The sequence below is a fragment of the Tamandua tetradactyla genome, chromosome 4 (genome assembly GCF_023851605.1).
Source record: "Tamandua tetradactyla isolate mTamTet1 chromosome 4, mTamTet1.pri, whole genome shotgun sequence".
Lineage (NCBI taxonomy): Eukaryota > Metazoa > Chordata > Mammalia > Pilosa > Myrmecophagidae > Tamandua > Tamandua tetradactyla.
Genome location: NC_135330.1, coordinates 196945545 through 196964156, shown reverse-complemented (window position 1 = coordinate 196964156; position 18612 = coordinate 196945545). Strand labels below are relative to the sequence as shown.

General features: G+C 43.5%; 1 protein-coding gene across 8 annotated transcripts in view; it reads right to left on the bottom strand.

Annotated features, from left to right (window-relative positions):
• Positions 1–18612, bottom strand: part of FRY (FRY microtubule binding protein) — a 396935-nt gene that overhangs the window by 198688 nt on the left and 179635 nt on the right. Inside the window, exon 1 of one of the 8 annotated variants that reach the window (XM_077158981.1) lies at positions 6556–6887. The exons of the other annotated variants lie outside the window; for them this stretch is intronic. Within the exon in view, the coding sequence (XP_077015096.1) occupies positions 6556–6616 (61 nt within the window). The 5' untranslated portion in view covers positions 6617–6887. Of the gene's footprint in view, positions 1–6555; positions 6888–18612 lie in introns of those variants that run through there. 8 annotated transcript variants of the gene reach the window in all.

Genomic DNA, 18612 nt, shown 5'->3' with positions numbered 1-18612 from the left:
GTGGCTCAGCATTTGCCTTTCTAGGTTCCCAGGTGGCGTGGAGGCCAATGTGAGTCAGTGGGAGGGCAGAGGGGGTCAGTGAGGCCAGTCAACAAAATCGTTTTTTATCCCATTTGCCTTTAACAAAGCCACTGAGCTTCATTAACTCCAACTAGGTTAAAACTTTTTGGGCAAAATTTATCCAAAAGAACACTGGCCTAGAGTCAAAGGCCTGAGTTGACTACTGCCCTGTGACCTCGGGAAAGGCACAAAAGCTGGGTTTCAGTTTCCTTATCTGCTATTATTGAAGAGGCCAGGCCAGACTTTCCATTCCTTCTCCCTCCCTTCCCTCTCTCTGTCTCTCTTTATTTCCTTCTTTCTTTCTTTTACTAGAGAAGTTGTAGGTTTACAAAAAAATCATGCAGAAAATACAGAGTTCAGAAATCCTAACCCTAACCCCCCCCACCCCCCATATTAACACCTGCATGAGTGTATGGTACATTTGTTACAATTGGTGAAAGGATAGAATTACAATTGTTCTCTTAACTATTGTCCATGGTTTACTTTAGGGTTTGCTATTTGTGTTGAATAGCCCTATGGGTTTTTAAAAGTTTTATTCTAATAACACAGTTACAACCTAAAATTTCCCCTTTTAACCACATTCAAATACACAATTCAGTCGTGGCAATTACATTCATGGTGGTGAGCAGTCGGCACCACCCTCCACCCCCAAAGCTTCCCCACCAGCCCAAACAGAAGCTCTGTGCAGTCTAAGCATTCAGTCCCCACCCCGTCTCAGTCCCTGGGAACCTGCATTCTAGTTTCTGACTCTGTGGATTTATTCATTCTAATGATTTCATGAATGAACCTGGAGGACATCCTGTTAAGTGAAATAAGCCAGATGCAAAAGGACAAATATTGTATGGTCTCACTGATATGAATTAATCAGACTTTGCTTTCTAGCTCTAGTGTTCTAGGACGAGACCAAAAAATAAAAATGCCCTGCAAATGCAAGAAAATATCAGTTATTTAGAACTTCCACAATCCAAACCCTCAATAATTAGTGCTCTTTTCCCTTGAATTTGCATGATGTATGAGGGTCCGTCATCCCTCCTCTACCCAAGGAAAGCCTTACAAACAACCCTGACCTTACCAGTTGTGCCTCCACAGGCCTGGTCCTGAGACTGGGGCACATGCCTGAGGAAGCCCGTCTCCATTCCTAGTTGCTACTCGTTTTAACATTAAACAAACAGACAAACCCCTCTGCATCTGGCGCTGGGCCCAGAGAAGGGCTGAGGCATCACTGCTGCTCTGGGCCACTGAGTGGCTGGACACAGCCGACTTGGTGGCGTCTGACCCGGTTTTAAAGGGCAGGAGGTGTGGCAGGTACAGGCGAGGGGGCTGCCTGGCAGAGGGGCCACCAGGGACAGACACATGGGGCCAACCTGAACTGCCGCCCCTCCGCCCCTCACCTGGACATACCCTGACCTCAGCACATGCATTCACACTCTGTCCTCACCAGGAACTGCCAAGCCCTCAAACACAGGACCCCTGCCCGTCTTTATCCAAGCACTTGGCTCGGGGCACGCTCTAATGCACTGTCCTATTTAATGCTGGCTGAATTGACCCAGAAGGTTCTAAACACTGTGCTTGTGTGGGTGAAGTGATTAAACAGGAATGCACAGGGGAAACCTAACAAACAAGGAGGTTTTAAGTTTGTCGTATTAGAACCAAGGTTTGAATGGTAAGCCAGGGAGTCTGGGCCTCATCTGGAGGGAGCTAGAGCTAACAGGTTCCTGTGAGGGGGGGTGATATTAGCAGAGCCTAGAAGGCTGATCCGAAGTAGTACAGGATGGGATAAAAAAGGGCTGTGTTGAGGAACACTACAAATTAAAAGATGACGGCACTTCCAGGAGAAAAACAATGAACAGAAAGGAAAATCCTGCCTTATGCACAAATAGAGAGAGATCCCTGCCCATTACCCTTTCCCACTAAAGGAACGTTTACAATATGTTCCTGGTGACATGTCCTAATGATAAGGGTGGTTAAGAAATTTTTTAAGAATACTGACCCTAGAAGCTTTTCCCAGATTCTCTAGCTGTGGCAGGTCACTGGGCAAATTCTTGTCCCAGCATTGAAAACTCGGCCATGTGGTCCTGGCACAGCAGCTTTCGGGCTCCTGCTGTAGAGCTGAAAGGACCTTGCAGGGTGGCAGAGGGGGACTGTGTCCTGCCCTTGCACCTTGTTCCTCAGGCTTTTTAAACGTCAGGAGCAGCTTCCATGTACAAGAATCAATGGAACAAGGTAAATGTCACCACAAGGAAGCAAAATAGGTAATCCACAATAAGGTTCATTTTAGGAGAAAATGGAACCAATTTCTAGAAGTCAATGGCAGGGATAAAAAAATGGGGAAGATGATTAATGGAGATTTACAAGATGGAATAACCAAATATAATATGTGGCCTTGAATCTTGATTTCAGCACATCAACTGTTATTTCTATGACAAAGAAGTTTGTATATGGACAGGACACTGGGTGATACCAAGGAATTGTGGTCCCTTTGGTAAAGTATGGTGACAGCATTATGGTTAGGTAAGAAAATAGCCACATTTTTTACAATGCATACTGATTATATAGGGTGCAATGAAATCACAACTGTATTTGATTTTAAATGCTTGTTAAAGAGAAAAAAGTTATAAAGGAAGCAAACACGACTAAATCTTTATAACTATCGAATCTGGATGACGACAATATGTTGTACTACTGACCTATTTTGTCTTCTTTTGTGCCTGAAAAATGTCATGATACAGCATTTTTAAACATAAGGCTCATTTGTAAAAAAAAGTGGTCTACTTCTCATGGCAACAGTGCAGGAGTGCTATCTTTGAATTTCCATTAAAATAATACATTCTAATATATACATATATAAAAAAGCAAACACCATCAGTAACCTGGGTTCCAACCCATAGCTTCGGGTGATCCAAAACATTCATTAAGATCCCAAGTTCAGCTCTGCCCTTGTGTGTAACCGAGGGTGTTGGACTGAATGGCATGACCTTGGGGCACCCACAGAGCACGAGGCAGAGGCACAGCAGGAGGGGTCGTTCACAGGGGGGTACTTTACCAGACCCGCAGCACGACGCGGTCTGGGTCCTTTCAGAAATAATTTTTGTCTCCAAAGACTCTGGGTATCATAAATTCACGATTGCATTAATTAAGAAAGGCCCAGTGAGGCCCTACTATGCATAAAGGCATTCTACAAAGCTCGGTGGGGACTACGAAGACAAACTAAAAAGAGAAATAATTTGAAAGAAGCTTAAAATCTAATACATTCAGCCATGAGCTGTCACAGGGCAATGGAGGGTGAGCGCTCGAGGGAAGAGGACAGGATGCGTGAATGTGGATCACCCACTCGCCCGCTTGCTCATTCGTTCAGCATCACAGACTTAGGGAAGGCGTCCACTCTCCTCTAAGCCCTGAGCTGGCTGCTGCGGGACAAAACAGGCACAGCGCCTGCCCACCCATGGCTGGTGGCATAAAGGGGAGGCAGGCACTGTGATAACACACAGAAATACAATTTCACAACACGAAATGCTCTGAAGACTGCCACGAGAGAGAAACCGGGAGGAGGTCTCTGGGCATAGGAGCCCAGGCAGGGCTCTCTGGGATGCGACCTGGACGCGGAGACTAGAGATACCTGATGACGGAGGGCAGGGCGTAAGCGCGGAAGGGCGGCTGCAAGGAGGAAACTAGGGATGGGGCCAGCGGGACCAGAGGGAGCTGCTCCGGGGTGGCTGACGCCTCCTTTGCTCCCTCCCGGCTTTCCCACACAACACTCCTCCCTTGGCACTTGCCCCTGCAGACTGTCCCCATCCTCTTTAGCCCTGTTAGTATTTGTTTTCTACCTCTGTCTCCCCCCCACCTAGTTAGTGCATCACAGGCAAGGAATTTGTGGTATCACAGCCTCAACCTCTAGCACGGTGCAAGCCATGTACTGCGTGCTCAATAAATAGGTGTCGCGTTAAGGACTAAGTCAGCGTTTAGTACAAGTCATGAATTGTTTCCACCCTAGAAACCCGACATGCCACCCACGATTCACTTCAGAAGAGAGAGCTATTTCTGCAACCAAACAGTACTCTGACAGTCAAGGCATGAAGACGCCAAGGGGGAAGAAAATTACGCAGAGGACTGTAATTACAGCACGTCAGCATCTCAGGTGAGAGCCTGATGAAAGGTGAATTGGGAATGTCAGCCTTGGTCAAACTCCAGCTTCCAACCCATGACTGGCCCATGAGACCAGTTCAGTGGGTGATGCCCAGGATGATATGAATGAAAGAGAACAGAAAATAACAGAACAACGGCAGAGGGACGCATCGTAGGTGTCAGGGTAGCACAGCTTCACCAGACTCCGGTACTCTGCGTCACTAGCTCTGTGTGTGCATGGGATCTGGGTCACAGTGTACACTGTGTTTCTTACGGTGGGTCAAGGCCAAACATTTGAGATGCATTCTCTGCACGCTGAGGGAACGGCATTCCATTTATTTGCAAGCAGTTATCTGGGTGTGATGCAAACCCAGGTCTTGAGCTACTTGATTAGATGCAGATTAAGCCCAGGTAAGGGGTGAGAAAGGAACGGTGGTGGAGTTTCTGAGCTGAGTTAGGGGGTGGAGCACACAAGGACCCAACATACGTGGGCAGCGAAGGCAGCACAGACGGATGTGTGGGCACCCACGCCAGAGGCGGGGCCAGCAGTTGCCCTCTCGTGGCAAAGCCACAAATCAGCGTTACAGCTACTGTCCACCCCCAGTGTCCCCCAGCGACCCCTTCAGAATCACATGGCAGGGGAGTGACTGGAAGGAGAGTCCAGTCCTTCACAGGTCTTAGTTAAAATAGTGCATATCATAAAATAGTCCACATTCACACAAATGCAATGGGGACTACAAGATGCATACTCTTATAACATGATACGCACATACCTATGTTCATGATAATATACATATGTATAATATATACTATGCATATGTATAACACAACATACATGATAATATAAATTTCCAACATCCATAGGGAAGGAGGACTTCCAGGGCAGGGCACACATTAGAATCTCAGCAAACATCTGTTAAATGGATAACTGAAATCCTTTATAGCCTGGTGGGCTTTTCATCTTATTGACCTTAATTTTTAAAAAATTCCTGATTTATATGTGTTTATTTAGATGCCAGCTCATCCAAAAAAAGATTTTAAGTTTTATTAAGTGGTTAGTTATTGAAATACATAATGATTATGTAAGATTTATTGGATACATGTCAGAAGTTTATTATCCGAGATGGTGAACAATCTACCAATCCAAAGAAATCAGTTGATACTGATCAATTATTAAAGCAAAGTTTGTATGTTATGGGCAAAGAAGGGAAATGAGTGAAAAAAAATTTAAGATTGCTTCCAGATCACAGGACTGGTCTGTTCGGATGAAACACAGTTAGGGCCAGTAATATTTCCAAGGGATATCAGATAACAGAAATATTAAGTATTTCTTCTAGGTCCTACTCGGAAGCAGCATTTTTTCCAAATACATGAAACCATATATCATCGTGTAATTTGTAAGCTTGTTACATGATTACAAAAAAATTTTTTGAGAGAGAAAAAAGTTTCCTGGACACGTAGTCTATAAACCACAAAAATAGGGGGACAAATTAAGCATACATAGGGTTTATTCCCAGAATTTATATGCTATCACACGTCGTTGTCTAATAGCTTCAGTAGAGAGACTACAGTGGGATAACTAACAAATAATTAAATCTCCCAAATCTTTAATAGAAAAAACAGTTCACCTCTACTAGAGCGATAGGCTGTGTATTAACCACTTGTAAATAAACTTTTTTACCTCATTATATAAACAGTTAAATGGTCAATACCCAAGTGCATGGAATTAACCTCATGTCATGGAAGTTTCCTCTCAGTCATTCTTCAGTCCTAACAACAAAATGTAACCACACCACACTATCACTCTGCTAAAGGACAAGCAGGCTATGCAATCTGGACCCACTGGACATGGGTCAAGACATGGTGTCCGGCTTTTTAATTCTTAAACAAAAAGGCAGAGCATTTTACATTTTAAATGTTGGAGAAGGCGAAGCCAAAAGCAAAGGAAAAACTGCTTTGAACCAGTTTACAACCAGACAAGTCAAGGCGTTTACATTAATATTTAAAGGAAATCAAGCATAAATCCCACCTCTGCCGTGATATTAAATATGACGTGACCGACTCTATTCCACGTATGTAACAGTTACGGTTACAGATGAGCAGTTTTACCCCAAATCTCTTAGTGAAAGTTCGGTGCACAGAAGAACCCCATTACGTCCCAGCTTCGGTTACACAGGCAGGACACAAAGGTCCAAGGCTCTCCCCCCAGTATCACAGGGGCACACAGGGAGCCCAGCGGGCATCAGTCCCGTCAGGAGAGGGGCATCAGATGGCAGTCCCTGGGGGGACGGTGACCGCTCCCCCTCGCTGACCCCTGCAGGAGAGCCCTCCCCACCCCGACCACCGGAACCCCCAGCAGCCTTGCACACCTACCAAGCCCTTTAACGAAGCCGACGACACAGGGTCGCCTCCAGCAGGCCGCCGTCCCCTCCATGGGCTCGGAAGGGAAGCCGGTGCCTGGCCTGGAGCTGTGACAGCAGACTATGTGCCAGGGCACGCCACCGCAGGGACGGGCTCCATGCCCGCTGCCCACGGCCACCTGTGGGCTCCGGCCACGCCGGGCGGCCCTTTTATTTCGGGCCCAGGTGCTGTGATTTACAGCCAGGTGCTGGGGACCCACAGTTGACGGACTCAAACAGGCCTTTGCCCGGCCAGGCCCTTCATACCAGCGGGACAATTTTTAGCTGCACAGTAAGGCTACGACTCACGGAGTGGCCGTGCGTCTATATTTATCCCCAAGAGTACAGCACGCTGACAGATGAGCAGAGCTGCTCTGAGCACTCCAGGAACATGAGCCCCAGCTCTGCAGTCGGTGGGGACCATCCATGCACCACCAAACGTGTGGCCCCGCTGGCCCCAGCGCTCCGAGCTGGAGAAATCGAAGCACGAAGATAAGGTGCTGGGTGACCTACCCTTGCTTGGGAGCTAAGGGCTTTTGGCAACAAGTACAAACAGCTTGAAACAGTTTAGACTCTTGCAGACAAAACCAACAGCAGAGAATCCTTCTTTGTGGCCAAGAGTCAGTGAGAAATCAAACACCCTTAAGGAAAGTGAAACACGAACATCCGCTGCATCTTAAGGAAGGAAAGGTGACCGGGTCTAAATATACAATTTTATTATTTTAAAAGCTGCAGCATAAACAGACTTGTTGCAAACTTAATTCATGACACCAAGAAGGAGCCAATGTTGGCAAACGTTAAGCTCTCTACCCTTCAAAAGAAGCAGGTTTAGGCTGATGAGATGGAGAAGACAAATGTTACTTAAGAACAAACAAAAGCGTGATGAACCGATTTTCCAGTGAGCCGTCATTTCTGATGGAACAGTTTTGTGAGGGTCAATGAAAAGCTATTTCTTCACTAGCACAGCTGTGAAAAGTAGGAAACACGAGTCATTTTCTATTCTTGTTTTACTCTGGGCAGTTAAAGGTTTTCTTTAGTAGCCTAGGTTGGAATTATAAAACAGTCTGCTGTGGGGCACTGACTGATGAGCTGGAAACACACACCAGGAAGGAAAAAAATGCCCAAATTGCCAAGACAAACACTTGAAGTGATTCTGGCAAGCTGAAACCCCCAAACGCCCCAGAAAGCCCAGAGCTTTGCACATGTGGAGATGACAGTGCTGTTTTAGGAGCGGAAGAGGTAGATATGTGGCATTTGGTTTACATTTTACTAAAAGGATCAATGCGATTATAATACAATAATGTGCTCATGGAGTTACCTGTATCTGCATTTTGATAACAAGGTTCTTCATTCTCCCCTTTTCTGGATCTCAGTGGGATTTGGACTCAGCTGAAAACTTGTACGTTGTCAGCTTTAAGTCTCTGTGTTAGTATTAAACCACCTTTCAAAGGATGTGACTGCAATCCAATTAAAAGACCATGATTTAAAAGAGCTTCTTGGAAATATGAAAATCTAAAATGTCTATCATTTTACTTTTTCACCTTTCTTAAAGATAACAATTGCCAAATGACATTTAAGGGAAGTGCGAGGAAAAAAAAGCAGGAGAACTAAAATGTATGAAGCACTGAACTTGATCCAGGCACTTGGCATGTATTACTTCACTCAGCCCCCATGGCAGCCTTCTACAAGTGGGTCTATAAGGTTCTCCCTTCCTTTTAGAGTCCGCGAAAAGGAATAAAGAGAAGGCGGAGTCACTTGCCCAAAGTCCTTTAAGATACGCACTCCAGACTCTAGGGCCATTCATTGCACGTGCTAATTTTTATTATAGCACTTTCCCTAAGGTGGATTGTGACTTCTATATAATGATAATCTCAGAGTATTCATCCTTGTATACATTAAGCGTTGTGGCAAAATAATCTACTTTTTTTTTTTTTTTAATATCCAGAAATTTCATGTATCCACAGGTCAGCTGAATACCAGCCCACTGAGCCCTCCTAGCTCCCAGCATTCTGCACTGGCCGGTCCCTCGCCGCTTTTAGGGGCGCCCTTAGGGATCCCACCGAGTCAATGAATAATACAAGGTCTCTTCATGGCCCAAACAGGTGCCTCAAAGCCCATCTATATCTATCAAAGCTCAAAGTCTCTGCTCACTCCACCCAACCTCACTCGGAGCTGAGTTTTCCCTACATGAGACATAATTCTAACAACCTTGGTTTTTTAACCCCAATTTATGCTAGATTAAAAGAAGCAAATCATGGATGGGTGGAGGCTCCTAAAGACAAATTCACTGACAGCTGATGTTGATAGGAAGTGTCAGAAAACAGTAAGGACAATGACAATGGAAAGCAGATAGAAAACTTAGGAAACAGCCTGACAATGGGCACAGAACAGATACCCCCCCTAAACCACATGAGATGCCACTTCATACCCACTGTGGTTGCTATTATTTAAAAAGGAAAATAGGTGTTGGCAAGGATGTGGAGAAACTGGAGCACTCATACATTGCTGGTGGCACTGTAAAATGAGGTAGCCACAGTGGAAAACAGTGTGGTGGTTCCTCAAAAAGGTAAACATAGATCCATATGACTTGGAATTCCACATACAGGTGTACCCCCAAAAGAACTGAAAACAGGGACCCAAACAGATAGTTTATGCCAAAGTTCTTAGAAGCATTGTCCACAATAGCCAAAGATGGAAACGACTCAGTATCCATCAACAGATGTATGGGCCAACTGGTCTACCTATACAATGAAATACTATTCAGCCATAAAAAGATGAAGTTCTGATACATGCTACAACATGGATGAACCTAGAAAACGTTATGCTAAGTGAAATAAGCCAAACACAAAAGGATGAATGATTCTGCTTAGATGAAATATCTAGAATAAACACATTCATAGACAGAAAGTAGATCACAGGTTACCAGGGCAGAGGGAAAAGAAGTAACGGGGAGTTACTGTCCAATGGGAACAGAGTTTCTATTGGGGGCAATGACAAAGTTCTCGTAATGGATGGTGGTGATGTTTAAGAAACGTAAATTTAAGTAATGTCACTGAATTATACATATAAATGGCAAAATTTATTATATACATATACATATGCATGTGTATATATATACATATATATGATGTTACTACAAGGAACTTAAAAACTAAACAAAACAGCGCTTCACATTTCAAGAAGCCTAAAGACCTCATATATTACAGACTCATGAATAACCAATGCCTTCCCTCATGCTGCGAATTCACTTAGACATGGTTCGATTCTGAGCGCATCCTAGATCACAGTGAAGTTCAGTCACAAAGATTCTATTAAAAATATTTTGATAGTTTAAGGGATAAGCATCAGGGACTGGGAGAAATTTACTCATAGATCACTTGTTCTCAGATGAAGCTCAATAAAGGTCATGTATTTTAAACTATGTCAATGTCCTCTAAGTTTAATAAGTAAATGAAATGTATTGCTGGCATGCTCACTATAGTCCCATAATAATCCCCAAATATTAAGTGAATGAATGGCTATAAAAGTACTGCTTTTCTTTCTTTAACTGGTAATGTAATGTTCATAAAACTTTCCCTCCTGCTCTCGGGTGCCATGGTGGCAGGACTGCAAATATCCTCGAGGGCAAATGACAGCCGGAATTGCACCTGCTCGCAGGTGGCGGGTTGCACTCCGGGAAGAAGATACCCCTTTCTTCCCCTCCCAGGGCTCTAACCTACTGGATTTCATCCACCTGCTGAAAGGCTCAGCCGACGGGCTCTATTCTACCATGGGAAGCAAGAAATGTCCTTTAGATGCCAACACAATCATTTATTTTGACTATGAACAGCTTGAAGGAAAAGTCAACACTTAACTTAGTCACACTGTGACACTACCTATGTCATTCAAAACCTAAAGTGATAACAAACATAAAGCTGACAATTCTTTTTTTCCTCATTGATTGTATCAATCCAATAGTCTTCACTGAGGTTTATATATAATGAAACACTTCAGTAATAAAATGACATTTTATTTGTATAATCACATATATATTGGTCTTCTTAGAAATTTAGTAAATTTAAGTGTTGAAGTATCAGCAATTAACAACAGATGCTAGTGCCGAATGGATGCCTTTTCACCATTTTTCCCTGACATGACATGGTAGAGACTACATTCACTTGTATAAACAAACCTTGTAGCAACAAGGAACCTCTGAGGCCTTCTTCAGGTGGGAAACCAATTACGTACAACATAAGCAAACATCACCTGCAGATCTGCCTCTTCCTCATGGCAAACCTAACGAGGGCAGAGAAGCCACAAAACACAATATGTCATTGTGCCGGGAAGAACTGGGCTATCAAACAGGCTTCTAGATGTCAGCAGCGTTTGCCAAACATGTCATCCCCTCAAGACATGCAGCAAACAAATGCAACCTGGAAGTGCTTACCGAGAGGGTCTCTAGGAAAATACTGGTTTATTTTGGCTCAGGATGCCTCTGGGACCCAGCCCCGGGCAGGCAGCGTTCTCATAGCCAGGTGCATGACGCATGGGGTTAGGGTTAGGGGTAGGGTTAGGGCTGGGGCTGGAGCTAGGGGTAGGGGTAGGGGTAGGGTTAGGGTTAGCATTAGGTTCAGACTCTCTGGACCTTTATGGGGTGCCCTCTAAACCTCCTTGCATAATCTATCTCTTGTGAATGACTAGGTGCCCTTATACTCTACCCTGGAGGGGAAAATCGGGAAATTCCACGTAAAGGAGGAGTGAAATAACCCAAATGTGTTAGAAATTTTCTGCTCTTCCTTCAAAAGGGTTTCTCTGACGATGAGCATGAATCAGTTTACAATCATCTTCAAAATTCTTCTACTTTAAGTGTGCTGCCTAATGGGTCTTTCCTTTGCACACAAGCTTTTAATTATATTATTTTTTACTAAATGCAATTTTATTGAGCTATATTCACACACCATACAATCCATCCAAATAATTGCATATTCATCACCACAGTCAATTTTCCAGCGTTTTCATCACTTAAAAAAACAAATACATGATAAAGAAAAAAAAGAAAGCCCGAGACATCCTATATCCCTTACTCCCCGCCCCCATTACTGACCCCTGGTGTTGGTGTGATACATCTGTTACTATTAATGAAAGAACAGTAAGATATCACTGTTCACTGCAGTCCACGGTTTGCAGCAGGTACATTTACCCCCATACGCCACTGTATTATTAACTCCTTTTAATAGTGTCCTATATTTGTTGAAGCTCATGAAAGAACTGTTGTTTGTATTTGTACAGCTAGGCATAGCCGTCGCACCACCACAGGAGCTCCGATTTTCTAGGTTCATGCTCTAACCTCAGGTTCTCCTTCCGGTGGCATACATGGTCTTAGACTCCCCGTTTCGAGCACATTCACCCACAATTCAGCGCTGTTCATCGTACTCACAATCACGTGCTACCATCACCTTTAAGGGTTAAAGCATTGACACTATTTCTTGAGTCTAACTCATTTATTGGCCAATGCTTGCCCAAAGCTGGAGAGCTCTATAAAGTTCACAGACGCAGGGTCTCAGTGAGACCGATAGAATCTAAACCTCTGATTAGCTAGAATCTATATATTTTAAAGGTTCCATAAGTGATTGATGTGTAGCCAGGTTCGGAATTTGCTGATTGCCCTGGGAACATTTAATAAATAAATGATGGTTGAGTATCCAGTAAACCAAGAAATCAGGTTTTAAGGGATAATGTTGATTACTGAACCATCATACAGATACTCCTTTTTGTTTTCTGGCATATTGGAGTAGACAGAGGGAAATTCTTGAAATCTCTAAACTGTAACCCAGCTGCCTTGCTCTCTGATGACTGCACGGCCTTTATCTCCCGCCCTGTGATTGCGACCTTGTGACTGAACTTCGTTTGTACCCAGTTATCCAGCTTTTCACTTTAGAGTCTCATGATCACTAAAGACAGCCCCTAATGTTTATTAATGAAGGGTCTTGGGTCAGTCCAGTACTAACTCACCCCAAATCCAAAGTTATCTTCATAACCGAGATTGGATCTGACCAAAGTGGGCCCACCAGACATGCGCAGTAGCTTAGACTTTAACCCACGAGTCCCCTAGACCTCACGCTGCCATTTCCTACAAATGCTCTGAGACTAAGCATGGAATCAGTCTGCACATGCGCAATAATTAGATCCCCTCTAATTACATCATCTGGGGCCGCTGTGCTCATTATCCTAAACCCTGCCCATCTTTTTCTTTAATAAAACTATCAGGATTACTGCAGTGCAGGGAGACAGATTTTGGGCTATGGACCGTCTGCTCTCCTACTATGTGCTCAATTATAAGCTCTTTCTTCAAAATCCTGATATCTCAGGAATTGGTTACTGAGCACATCGGGTGAAAGAATCCATGGTCTTTGTCCAGTAAATTGTCTCCCCAGACAGGGGGAGGTCTAGGAGGGTTTACTATCACTACCAAATGAACAGAGCTAGGAGGCTGGTAACCTCACACCTACTGCTCAAAGCATAATGAAGATCCAGGAAGTTAATTAAAAACAACAACAAAAAGCAACTTGGTATTTGCTACGGTGTCTTTAATTTGCTTTTTAATTTAAAACAGTCTTACCGGGTGCTTTTCTCTGCCCCAAATAAGGGTTTCAAAATACATATACTTTATACATAGACTAATGCAAAGTTCTCCCTCAAAGCCTATTACTTACCTACAATTCAAGCAAGCTTATCTGTCTAGTTTTTAAACCATCAGCTAATTGGGTGCAAAAAATCAAAAGGCAAGATGTAACAAATGATCACTTGAGAGATGCGAAGATTCTAGAAAGCGTTCACAGAACACTGCCCCCCCCCCCCCACCGCCACCACACCAAGGCAGCAAACCTGGCCCTTTTCATAGCCTCTAAGTTATTTCTGAATAGCTGCCAGAGTGAAAAAAGGGCTGTGTTCAATACAGGGGAAAGCTTCGGAAGGATTTTTATCCAAAACATCCAAGCATTTAAAAAGCAACCCTGACAGCGAGCCCTCAGTTCTGAATGACTCATTCACTAGGGCCCAGGTAGGCTCCGTTATAACGAGAATGAACAACTATTTGCATCTAAGAAAGCATCATTTAAATCAAGATTTCAGAACTTGAAGTCTTGATGGCTCTTTAAACACTGACCTTTTCTATAAAGTGCATGTGACCTGATAAAATGGTTAATGCCAAGTGTTCAGGGAATTAGCTCATATCCTTTTCGTCTAGTTGTTGAGAAAGCATATAGGACCCAGAAGGTTTAAGAACAGGTTATCCAAATCTTAGGGAACCATTCAACTAAATATCACATATCTATAACCACACAATACTTAAGAATCATCACTGCTGGTTTTATTTGGAAGCAAATCCCAAAGAGAAATTTATATGTAGACATATATATATAGTAAGAGCAGCATTGATTTTTAGGCTATAATGTTTGTTTTTCCATCTTGTTAAAATTTTACAGTTAAGTGCAGTGATAAGGAGAACAGAAGACCACATAGCCTCTGGCTTTTTGCTAAGGAAGCTCTTTTCCCGCCTCCTTCACCCCCACAGCCCTGCTCTGGCTAAGACAGAAGCGCTGAGAAATTTTGCCTACATCATGTTCTCCAAACTCCACCTTTTGGGTGTTTTGGGTGGTGATCGTTTTGAGGATCAAAAATTCTGACCTGAGAAAGGGTCATCCTTAGACTCTAAGTGTCCAAAGCTGGGTATGAGGGACCCTCCCGCCCCCTCACCTCAATGAGGCAAAGTGGGGACTCCATGGCACCATGGACTCATCAGGTCCAAGGGCTTTCTCTGACACTGGACCAGCTAGGGGGACACTGGGCAGGTATGAAGCCTGAGACTCAGACTACTCATCTGTAAAAGATTAGGAATTAAGATGCATATTACAAAAAAAATATCAAGTGTTAGACTGCATTGTAGAAGTAACTAAATATTCCTCGGGCTAGTCTAGAGAGCGTCATTCAAGGGACATCTCATAAATCAAGTGACTCAGAATGATATGCCGTGTAGTCAGAATTTACTATTAAATAGTATAAGGCAACTCCTAAACTAAGATCCTGGTTCAGAATGTCTTTATTTTATATTATGAAATTATTCTACTGCCTAAATGTATAGGGGGTTATTGGAAAGCAGTTCAAGGCCATTCTCTCCCTCCTCTGTCCAATACAGTAGGTATTAACCAATAGTCTGAGATGTGGCTAGCACAGCTGGGGAACTGAATTTTAATTTTAATTGATTTAAATTCAAATTTAAAAATGGACACTTGTTTAGTTATTGGATATGCTTTAAGTAAGTATGTGTGAAACAAATGCCACAGGTTGAAATCACTTTTTCACCTGGGAATTTTATGAAATTTAAATCCAGTTAAGCACTTTTGATGAAAATGTGGTATTCAAATTTAGATGTGCTACACCCAGGACTTTGAAGAATTAGTCTAAAAAAATAAAAGAATGTAAAATATTTTAACAGCGTTTAATGTTTATTATAGGTAGAGATGATAATAGTTTAGGTATATTGGATGAGGTAAAATACATTACTAAAATTAATTTCCATTATTTTTAACTGTTTAATTGGGCTACTAGAACACTTAAAATTATGAGTGTCTTATGTTATATTTCTATTGGACGTACTGTTCTATGGACCATTTACTGCTTTATAGGTTTAGACACATGGGAAAACAGGTTTTTCTTTTTGGCAAATAAACATGGAAAACCATGAAGGAAAGGCAGAGTGTGATGTATTCATGCATTAATAAACACATGTAGTCATATGTATTCACAAAAAAGTGATGAAAATACTGATTCAATAAGCAAACATTCCTTAATCACTTCAAAAAATCTCAGAACAGAACCGAGAGATAATTTCTTGATCCTCATACTACAGCTGAGAAAACTAAATGAACTCATCCAGGATCGCACAACCAGTGAACACCAGCAAAGAAGAAAAGACTCAAACAGCTTTCCTGGCTCCACGGCGTGCGCTCTCCCCACTCTAGCAGACTGCCTCCTAGAAGCTGAGAAGTAAAAACACCATAAAAGATATTTCTGATATTAAACGCTTCCACAGGGCACCCAAATCCATTAAAAACCAGAAACACAGAACTGACCAGGGAACAGGATTTCATAATATAAAATAAAGACATTCTGAGTGTTGCCTCCGATGTCACCGCTTCACGCCCGATTCCTTCTTGCCAGGCATCTCACTGCGTCTCTGCCTTGCCTGTGTGTTTCTGGTGAGTGCCCCACGCTTCTTTGCACTTACTTCATTGTGGCTCCTGCCACTGAGTTTTGCACAGAGCGGGTCCTCCAGGAATTACTGTTGATTTGTTCAAAAAAATTTTTAAGTCACACTGAGGTGGGAAGAAAAGGCTGTAAACTTGCATTGAAAAGAATGTGAATTCCTAACACAAAGTTGCCTTAGTGAAACCAGGCACAGGGCTAAGTGAATCACTATAATGACTTTCACTCCTAGGATGGGGAATCATTTACATTGTGTGCACAGCTCAGCATCTCACAGAGCTGACACCCACCTGCAAACTCAGGAGTCATTCAAGCACTGGGAAAAACGGGCGGGCGGGCGCAGTGTGGAAGCAGGAAGCTAAACTGTCAAATGCGCTACGGATTTGTTGGGCTTCTTTTTCTTTTGGTGGGTAGTTCTTTAATTACCTTCCATATGCTCTTGCCAGCCACCTCCCTACTCCTCTATCTGCTTCTTCCACTCTCAACAGCACTTTTTGCTTGACATGCCTTCCCCCCCTCAATCCTGCCAACCCATCTCCTCCTTCAAGGACCTTTTACAAATCCCACTGGTACTACAAAACCTCCCTTAACCAAATAAAAATGAAACGGTTATTTTCCTCACCCAACTACTCCCTGGGATGAGAGAATTTAGAGCTGCCCAATCTGAAAGGGATGGGAATATTTAAGTGCATATCTATATAAATGGAGTCTTCTGACTGCATGATCTCTAGGCTGAATTACTATCTCTGTTCTCAACTGTAGCACCATAAGTTTGTCTATTTGAACAAATCTCAACAGGAAGCAGCTTTTTCTGAGTTCATATATCTTCCTGAAATGCTGTATATGGTGCATGTATAATTAAAAATTAATTTTAAGTTTCTTTGTTTTATAATATTCATTCAGAGAGCTGAAAGAACAGCAGAGGGCTTAGGGGTACACTGGCAATTTTCTGCTTTATTCCAACAGTGAGGGACATCTCCGCCTTACTTCCCACTTGACGACGAACCACCTGTCATCACTTGTTAACTGTCACCAGGGCAGCCGGTGGCATTCATGCCCTGGCAGCCTGTAAAGGTTAACACAACTTCTAAAAGTTTCCTTGTGCAAGGGCAGGGCCGAGGCATTCAGAGCATAAGAGCCAATCAGCCTGCAGGGATGAAGTTTGAATTGCTATAAAAACTCAGGAAAACATGGTTTCAAAAGTCAATGTGGGGGTGGTGCAGCAGTGGCTCTGTGACAGAGTTCTCACCTGCCATGTCAGAGACTTGGGTTCAATTCCCAGCATCTGCCCATGCCAAAAAAGAAAAAAAAAAAAAAAGTCAACGTGGGACAAGGAGAAATATTCTGCTTTTCTTCACAACTTCTTTGGAGCTGACAGAGGGCTTTAGACCACAGTACATGGCTGCGGAAGGCACTCTGCTGTGCTCACACGGTAAAAGACAATGGACAGAATCTGTCTGAATAAATAGGATAAAACCATGTGTTCTACTAATGCAATAGAAAACAGTCAACGGGGCTGATCTTGAGCTTGGTTTCTTAAAAGGTGCTACCTTTGTGATCTTCGGATGCACTGCTTTCCTGGGAAGACTCTATTTAAAGAGCACGGTTTTTATGCAAAATATAACTTCAAAACATTGTTCCTCAGGTAACTGCTTTTGTGTCTCTCTATTTTTAAAAGCTGCTTGCATGAGCTACATAATCATACATGCTTACATCATGCGTAAAAATGAAAAACAGACTCGGTCCCGGAAGACACCAATCGCTGGCACTTCTGCCTCACAAGTCACTGGACTCTGTCCCTCCTCTCCAATGTCTCTGCTACAACCTTTCTCTGAGTCCTTATGAGCTCTTTCCTGGGTTATCCTCCCCATTCCTTCGCTACTTCCAATAGCAACCCAAATACTAAGAATTAGCAGTCAAAACCACAGATCTGCCCATGTTGTTCCCATCTGACAAGCTCAGCACTCTGAGGATTAAGTCTGGAGCCTCCATCAGGCCCTCCCATGCTCCTTTTGATCTGACCCAACCTGCCTTTCCATGGTACCAACTGCCCCTCTCCATCAGGCCCCCTGACTCCAGGGACCACTCCCAGGACTGCTGGGGCCCTCTCCTCCCTGCTCCCTGCATTTGCTATTGCTCTCCTCTCTGCTCTCCCTGCCCTGCTCTGGAGTATTCTTCAAGCTCAGATTTCACAGCCTCTATGAAACTCTCCCCGGCCACCGAAATGATGAATCACTTCCTCCTCAGGATGGTTTACGTTAGTACCCCCAGGTCCGAGCCTGGGCCTGCCCCAGGCGGTGCATCCCGGGTCCAGCACTGCTACTCTCTCTGCCGCTTCCCCGGGGTCTCCTCTTCCATGGAAGCAGGCTGTCCTGGAGTGCAAAGCTGATGGGAGGCAGGAGCTGGGCCCAGTGACTCACTGCAAACTCTGTCTACCAAAGGGTACCCCGATTTAGTGATTGATAAGGGAGGGTCAGGACTGTTGGCTCATTCCCAGCTGTGTCCGAAGCTTATCCAGGCACGTTCAATGTGAGCTGAGGCCCTGAATCCTGCCCCTCCATCATCAGGATAAAGTCTGTGGTTTCATAATTATTATTTTTTCTAGTATTGTAATAGGTTCTCCAAATAAATATGAAACAGCAGCACCCTACATGGAAAAAAGACCTTGCTCAGTAAAGAATTAACCCAGCTCAGGAGAGCTCCTGGAGAGTGGAACTTCTAGTTTGGCAAATGTGATTGGAAAGTTTTGAAAGTAAACTCAAATTTAATCCATATAATTGAGATGACA